The sequence below is a fragment of the Triticum urartu genome, unplaced genomic scaffold (genome assembly GCF_003073215.2).
Source record: "Triticum urartu cultivar G1812 unplaced genomic scaffold, Tu2.1 TuUngrouped_contig_9497, whole genome shotgun sequence".
NCBI classification, from domain to species: domain Eukaryota; kingdom Viridiplantae; phylum Streptophyta; class Magnoliopsida; order Poales; family Poaceae; genus Triticum; species Triticum urartu.
The window spans coordinates 1-8483 of NW_024120546.1; the positions used below are offsets into that span (position 1 = coordinate 1).

General features: G+C 49.0%; 1 protein-coding gene across 1 annotated transcript; it reads right to left on the reverse strand.

Moving 5' to 3' along the window:
- Positions 1–5872: 5872 nt before the first annotated feature.
- Positions 5873–7189, reverse strand: LOC125532252. Its single transcript, XM_048696387.1, has one exon. The coding sequence runs from the start codon at positions 7187–7189 to the stop codon at positions 5873–5875; it is 1317 nt and encodes a 438-aa protein (XP_048552344.1).
- Between the last annotated feature and the right edge of the window lie 1294 nt (positions 7190–8483).

Sequence of the window (8483 nt, forward strand, 5' to 3'; positions counted from 1 at the left end):
TGAGACGGATGGTGTTGGGGAGGCGGGTGGCCAGGATATGGCACGGCTCGTGCATGGACGATGCGCGAGGTGGCGACTGTTACGGCAGGGTTGGCGTCAGTGAGTACGCGCGACGGGGCAGTACAGATCGCTGGCGAGAACCAAGATCAGAGGTGATGGCGTAAGCTGTTCGTCGGATAGGGCGGCGAGATTTTTTCCGAGATGCACGGAACGAGAGAAGGAAAGTCAGGATTCAGTTGTCGGCGTTCGTACGCGAGACGGCCGCTGGAGCCTCAAAGAGGCGTGTTGCAACCGGTTTCGGAGCAGCGGAAGGGTGCAGCGCACAAGGAAAAGTAAAGTCATGCTGAGGCAGGAGTCCGGAGGATTAACATGCAGCGGATCCTTTTTTACAAGAAGGTGTACGTGCGTGCATGTTTTGGTCCAGGGACAAGTTTGCTGGCTATGATTAGAAAAAAGAAAATAAGAGACGTGTGCATGCATAAATCCGTGGGAGATTTGGTTTGGCAAAGGCCGGGCGAATCGTGACAAAGTTGAACTCGGTCCGTGTGTCAGGGAAGGAATAGGCAAGGCCGTAGGTGGACCCAGCAGTAATAAAAGGCTGGCGACCGAGGCAGCGAAGGCACCAAACAAAAGGTTAGTCTGCAAGTTCAGGGAAAAGGTGGAGCGATTCGGTTAGGCAGATATCGGTCTGTGTTATGGCGAGAGGCTTCACGGCAATTTCTGAAGGGCGGACAGGGACGGTGCTAAGTCAGTTTTCTTGGTAGATCGTGGACTGCGGCGTGGCTTCAGACGAGGAATACGGGATCAGTGATCTTTTTCGTGAGGAAGTCGCGGAGGAAAAGGGCAGTAAGACCGGCGGCAATAGGTCGGTTAGATCGTGGCTCGGCATGGCGCCGGGATTTACCAGGTTTGATTTGGAGAAATTCGATGGCACGGGTAACTTCGGTCTATGGCAGACAAGAGTCAAGGATATTCTGGCGCAGCAGGGAATCTTGAAGGGTTTGCAGGAAACGAAGCCGGCCAAGGTTGACAACGATGCGTGGGAGGATATGCAAGTGCAGGCGGCTGCTACCATATGGCTTTGTCTTGCGGATCAGGTCATGTATCATGTCATGAACGAAGATACTCCTAAGGGGATTTGGGACAAGTTGGCAAATCGTTATATGTCCAAGTCAGCGACCAATAAGTTGTATTTGAACCAAAAGTTCTATGGGCTGAAGATGCAGGAGGGGTCGGATCTTGTGGAGCATGTGAATGCCTTTAATCAGTTGGTAACGGATCTAGCGCGTCTGGATGTGAAGATTGAGGACGAGGACAAGGCACTACTTCTTCTTATTTCGTTGCCACCGTCCTATAAGCATTTGGTCATTATATTAACACATGGAAAGACAACCGTCAATAATGAGGAAGTCACTACAGCATTGCTTGGGCATGAGTTGAGGAAGCAAAAAATGCTACAGAGGAGAGTACTCAAGGTTTGGGGTTGGCAGTTAAAGGTTATCAGATCAAGAAGGGACAAGAGGCGGAGAAGAAAAAGAAGAAAAAGGTGTAGTGCTACAGGTGCAAGGACTGGGGACATATAAAGAGGGAATGCCCAGAACTGAAGGGTGGGGCAAGTGATAATGCGGCTACTCATGGTGATGACTCAGACAGCAGTAGTGATGTTCTCGTAGCATCAAACATGCGGTCAACAAAAGCTGAAGCGTGGATGTTGGATTCAGCTTGCTCTTTTCATGCGACGCCCAACATGGAGTGGTTCTCTTCGTACAAGTCTGGTGAGTTTGGTTTAGCCTATGTGGGCGATGATACAGGTTATCGTGTTGCTGGAGTAGATGACATCAAAATCAAGATGTTTGACAGAGTTGAGCGGATGCTTTGGGGAGTTAGGCATGTGCCAGGGCTGAGGAGAAATCTAATTTCGCTTGGTGTTCTTCATGATGGTGGTATGGAATTCCGTTCTGATCGGGATAAGAGGACCATGAAAATCATGAAATATGGGGTGACCGTGATGATAGGAGAGAGGACGGCTTCATATCTTTACAAGTTGCAAGGGAGCACTATTGCAGGTGGAGCCATGAAGAGTGGAGCTGCAGGAGTAGCAGTGAAGTCCCACAGTGGCGGCGGGTCTGGCCCGTCGGGTAGCTCTCAGTAAGCTACAAAGGAGACAACCCAAGTCCGGAGTACATGGAGGTTCGAGTATGGACGACTTCTAAGTGGTGGAGAATATTCGCCAAGGTGGAGTTTGTTATATTTGTGTCGAATATTATGTACGCAAGGGGTTACGTGGACTTGGAGTTGTAATTGGTGTGGTTAGGTACGAGTTGTGTAGGAGTTGGACACTTGTATCCTAGGCCTCTTATATACGGAGGGACACCACACGTTGTAACCTATGACGGCTTGATAGCAACAGGTACGCGGGGGAGCCGACGGCTTGTGCCGGCGCCCAGGCGGCCGGTGTTGCGGTATCTTGAGGAGGAGCGCTCGTAGTCATGCTTCGAAGATGTAGTCATATTGATGAACCTCGTTAACAAATATCGTGCCTCAGTGTGTCGTCTATGATCTTGCATTAACATTTTATTCTAACACTTTTGACTACTCTTTCGAACTGTATCCCTTCCCTTTCACATCCCCTTCCGCTTAGGCAGCAGCGCGCAATAATACTAGCTTCTCATTAGTAATTGCAGCCACCATCCGTCTATACTCAAACCTTGTTTATATTTTCCATTAAACTAGGAGGTAATCCAAACAAAATAAGGTTCTACATAATATTCATCAAAATGATACCTCAACGATAAACAAACCCACCCCTGTTTGAGACCTGATATGATGTTTCTTCGCACTAATTAGACTACAAAACAACTTAGTACAAAAAATCAAAAGTAAAATCCTTGAGTCAACATTCACAGCAATAAGGAACATCGTATATGATAATACCTTGATAATGCACAACAGAACATTATATTACTACCATTTTCTTTCTTTAGTGCGGCCATATATGCTCTAGCTAATGAGATACCTTTCCAGGTTTCCTTACTCAGAGACGAGCGAGGAAAGCTAACAGACTGTGTAGGCTGCATATACTAAACTAGAACTAAAAGATAAGCTGACTTATGATTACAAGCTTACCCTGGGTTGATGCAACACTGTGTACTCCTTGGATTGCTTGCTTTCTAGAAAATGCGAGAAAAAATACTGTCAAGAGACAAGCTGCATTATGGTATGGCTTTTCTCCCTTCTGTCATTTCCTTTTTTTGTTGGGATTGATCCATAGTTAATTAATTTGTTACTGTTCAGTTGAGCAGTGCCCAATTTTATTGAGAGTAGGTTAAACTTGTATTGACAATGAAGATTGAGCAAGCCTTGGCTTATAGATCCTATATTTTGCATAGTCTTTGACCAGCATTGGTGACCCTCCCAAGTTTAGCATATACATGACTGGTTTCAGCGGTATTATTCTGTTTGTGCATACATATCTGACATGTGTACGTTATATAGATGAACACTCAACACACACTATAGTCTAATGTAATCATGTAATGCAGTGGGTTGCATGTGTCTCGTTTTGTTGATCGTTTCATTGTAATGTGGGTTTACCAATTCATTTTTATAAGTATTTGATGAATATTTTGTAATAGAATCTAAATTTATGCCATTAGGATTAAGCTCAATGATGGTGGCGTTGTAGGGAACAAGGATATTATTTTTGAGGGGACACCAGAAGGAGTTGCGCTGGATCATGATGAGTGGGCACGTCCTGAACGCATGGGCATCTGCACCCACTTATAAAAAAATCATTTTAAGTATGTTTTAAAATGTCAAAAAATTTAGAAGAAAATTTCATGCACAAATATTCACAAATCTGTGTGCACGGCACAAAGTTTTGTGAAAAAATGTCTTTTTGTTATGTCTCCGTAAAAAAGACAAATTTTAGTTCTTCAAAATAGCGTTCCACGACACAATTTTTTGTCTTTTTTGCACATGCCACAAAAGAATTATTTTTTCGTGAAACTTATGCACGCACATAGAATACGAAGACGTACCAGTGCAACTTTTTCAGATTTTTTTAGCAATTAAAATGTTTTTTTGAAATGGATTCATATGTATCTGGGTTCGTCCATGCACTTCCCGGATCATGATGCGCCACTAATGTCTTCCAATGGCTTCTAGAACAACCCAGAGAAGGATGCGTCCAGCCAGTGCCACGTTGCTCGGACTACAACACAACACCACATCCTGAGGTCTTTTATGGGTGTTGTGTTTTTATCTCTCTCGCCCCATAGAACAATCTTTGCACTTTATCTATACAAGTTTTGAAACTTGTTTCAAGCACTTGAAGTTTTTTTTATATAAATTAAATATGCTTCCTAGGCATATATCCCATAGCTTGGTAAGATCTGTAGATTGGTTAACGTGATTTCTAAAATACATTGTGCTTTAGTTTATTAGAGAAAGTATACTAGATCCTAATCAGCAGGGTATAAGATGTTTCACATAAGTAAAATCTTAGTAGAGGAGAGAGAAGACAAGAGAGAGAGAGAGAATGGAGCGGGCGCTTCATATAGCACCGGGCCATAGCACAATCTACGATGAAACCGAGCCAGCATGCAGCCCGTTGCAAGACTAAAGGCATGCGCTTATTTCTACTAGCCAATCACTATGCATTTTCTTTGCCCATCTTCTTTATGCAAGCATTGAATATTATAGCTCATCTTCAGCCAGCTTATTATATAAGTAGTAGAAAGGCTACAGCAGATGTGGCACTAGCATATAGCCGGAAGCAGGCTCTTCTATTAACCATGCTTAATTTTATGGGCATACGAGTAAAGTTATGGCTAAACGTCCTCAGACGATTGTGACCGCGGCAGATTTAGTGTTTTCCTACTCGAATATCAGAGGGGTGCAGATTGGCATGGGGAATGCCATCGGCCGACCCGCCACATCATCAACCTCCCTACAAGGCTATGGCGCTGACCTGGATTTTGGTTTGCTGGTGCTTTGCCTCTTCCGCTGATGTGCGTCTCGACGGCACTAGCGGTGGATGGCGATTTTAGATTTGGTTGTTTGCAGCACCCGGGAGGGGCTTACTTGTAATATTCTCTTTCGGGTATTATTTCTGCAGAGTTTTCTCGACACATGTTATGTTTCGATCCGCATATATGTATGTTGTGTAATATTTTATTGATTAATATAATGTGTGCGGTCCAAACTGAATTCTATCTTTTCAATGCCAAAGGAACGCATGGGTCCATTGCGTTTTTTTGAGGGAGAAAAAACCACACCATGTATCGATTCATACTCTTGTCAACAATGAAGAAAGAAAAAATTGATTCGGACGAGCCAACCACTGCCACACCGCCATCTAGCCAATGGTTGTCCGTTGCACCACGACCTAGCAGCCCTCGCCGCCTCTGCGAAGTTCACCGGCAGCTCTCGCAAAAAAAAAAAAAAAAGTTCACCGGCAGCAACTCCAACGAGAGCGAGCCAACGCCCAGTGAACCATGCCAGATCCTCTTGATCCGGCACACCTCGCTGCTGCCGAGTTGCACTATCCCGCCCCTGCCGCCACATCACATTCACATGCAAGTGCCGGATCATGTGGTGAGACTCCCACCGCCGTCGAGGATCCTGGGCGAGGTCGATCCACGCACCGGCCACTCGCCAGAAGCACCGGCGCAGCGAGCATCAGTGGCGTCGGCACATCGCCCTGTAACTCCGCCAGCAGACGGCACCGCTGTGCATCCTGATGGCGCCCAACCCGGCTGCTCCTCCGTGGGGTCCCGAGTGACCACCGCGTCGCACGCCGGCGAGCCAGGCCCTCGCGCCGCCACCACGTCACCACTGTGCCGCCTGATGGCCTCCACCCCGGCGTAAACTATGCCACATTGTAGCGATGCGTCCCGTCGCTGTCGACCCTCCGAGAAACAGCCCGCGACGCGTCGCCAAAGCTCACCTCGTGCTGCAGAGCGCTCTCCCTGTGCATCACCAGCGACTCATGAGACCCTAAAGTAATCAACCCGGGAACCTCCATGTCGCGGCGCCACGTCTTGCATTGAATGTTGTAGACGTCGATCCAGGTCTCAAAGTGGAGGAAAATCTCCTCGCCCTCCCCAACGCCCTCCACCACCTCCACCTCCACCTCCGTGGCCGCGTTGAACGTCCAGCATGACACAAAACTGATCCGTTCTTTGCGCCGCCAGCTGCTCCGCCGCACGGTGGCGCAGTAGCCGTCGAGCACCCACACGTCCATGCTGCTCATCGATGGAGCCACAGAGAAGATGCAGAGCTTGCCACCGGACCGCGCACCCAGTCGCACCTTGGTTAGGTCCGCTGGTCCACGCCCGAGCTCCGGCGCCTCTATCTGCCGGAACCTATCCTGTGACGACGTGTCGAACGCGAGGATACGCAGCGTTCCCGAGCCCGACAGTGCCAGCCAGTGCAGGTTGCCGCGTAACCCGACGCAGCGGGCGTTGCGGTTGCTGCTTATAAAGATCTTTGACGGCTGCGCATCATCCGTGGGGCTTGCTTCCTCGAGCTCGAGGGGAATCTCACGCCAGGCCATATCGTCTCCAACCCTTCCGATCAAGAAGGTCGTCGGGGCCATCAGGTGATCGTTTACAACTTCGCCGGAACCGTGGACGAGGTGGAAGGCCCCTGTGGTCGGGTGCGCGTAGCCGCCAATGATCTTTCCACGGTCGGCCGGGGGGGACACGGTGGCGCAGGCCTTGGTGACTGGATTCCAGAGCAAGTACTGCTCCACGTGGTAGCGCAACGGCCGCGTCTTCCACTTCCAGACCCCGCGCTCTATGCACAGCACCCCGTCCCACGAACCACGGACGGTCGTGACAATGCTGGAAAGCGAGTCGGATATGAGCCGGACTTCCTGCGGACACGGCGGTCGGCGGCGCCAGCGGAGGAAGAAGTCGAAGACGACGCGGGTCCTGCCGACAAGCGTTGGCGTTGTGCCTTCCAAGGCGTAGGTATAGTCGGTGCGGAATTCGAACCCCAGACGATCCGCCGTCACCGTGGCGACGGCGGCCGGGCGTCTGGCGAGGGCCGTGTCGAAGCTGGCGTGGGAGATGGCAGAACGCCAGGCCCTGCAGACGGCGCGGCAGCGGGCGATGGAGTGGGCTGGCAGGCGGACGACGATCTCCATCAACACGTCATCGGGCAGATCGCTGAGAGCGTGCATCGTCGCGGTGAGGGATCGAGATCAAGAGCGCGACCGACCGTCCGTGCTTCCTACGACTACTTATGTCCGGCCCCCTTGCTCAACACGTTGTCCCTGTGGCCTGCGCCTTGTTGTTTCTCTCGCGACTTCCTACACAGATAGAAGTAGGAGTATTATGTATATCCAGCGGACATAAAACAGAGGCCCGTGCAATTTTCATAAGACCTCTTCCAATACAAAGGTGCTTAGATAAGGTGCTAAGTATATTAAATACCTTAGCAACTCAACTCCTCAATGCATAGGTACTTAACTTGTTGCTAAGCACACTTTATTTAATGAGTTAGCACCTAAAGTTTTTCATGCATTGGCCAAATTGTTTCATTTAAGTGGTTTGCCTAGGTTCTCGTGCTTGGCATTGGTTCTTTCTGGGGTCACCAAAGTACTCTCTCCCCTCCTTAAATGTTGTGCCATGTCATTTTTTTGCTTATGTGGCATGCTTAGCACCCGTCCACGGTGAAGCACTGGGAAGGGCCTAAGCCGGTTTGCCTAGTAGTCAACAAAAAACATTAACTTCCCAAGCCGTCCAAAACAGCTACTCCCTCCTATAAGCTACTCCCTTTCCTTCGGGAGGTGTTGCTCAAGCGTGGATTTGACTCCCACTTGGTTGCCCGGATGATGCAATTAGTAACGAACGGTCGTACTGCGGTGAACATTAATGGGGAGATCGAGCCCTACTTCACGACTGGCCAAGAAGTACGGCAGGGTGACCCGATCTCCTCTTTTCTGTTCAACCTTATGGTCGATGCTCTGGCTTCGATCCTAGACTTGGCCAAGCGAGCCGGCCACATCAGGGGGATTTGCCCCCATCTTGTCCTCAATGGAGGTCTGACCCATCTCCAATATGCTGATAACACCATTATGATGGTGGAAGGCTCGGACGAGGACATCCAGAACCTCAAGCTCCTCCTCCTCTACTTTCAGGAGATGTCGGGCCTCACGATTAACTTCGCCAAAAGCGAGGTGATGGTCCTTATTACTTAGGGTTTGGTTTGGGTCGGCTCAACCTCTAGGGGTGACCTGGTACATATATTTATATGAGAGACATGTACAAGTACAAGGTATGTATAGAAGCTACAAACTAGCCTAAATACAAAGTCTAACACCCTCCCTCAATCTCAATCGGTGTCTCGTAGGTTGAGATTGCGCCGGCAAACCTCAAACAAAGGTAATGGCAACGGCTTCGTGAAGATGTCCGCAAGTTGATCTTTAAAGAGATAAACTTGATCTGAAGTAGTTTCTGTGCAACACGTTCCCT

Bases quoted from the DNA above. Each gene is read 5' to 3' on its own strand.
- LOC125532252 (XM_048696387.1), bottom strand. From the start codon at position 7,189: ATGCACGCTCTCAGCGATCTGCCCGATGACGTGTTGATGGAGATCGTC.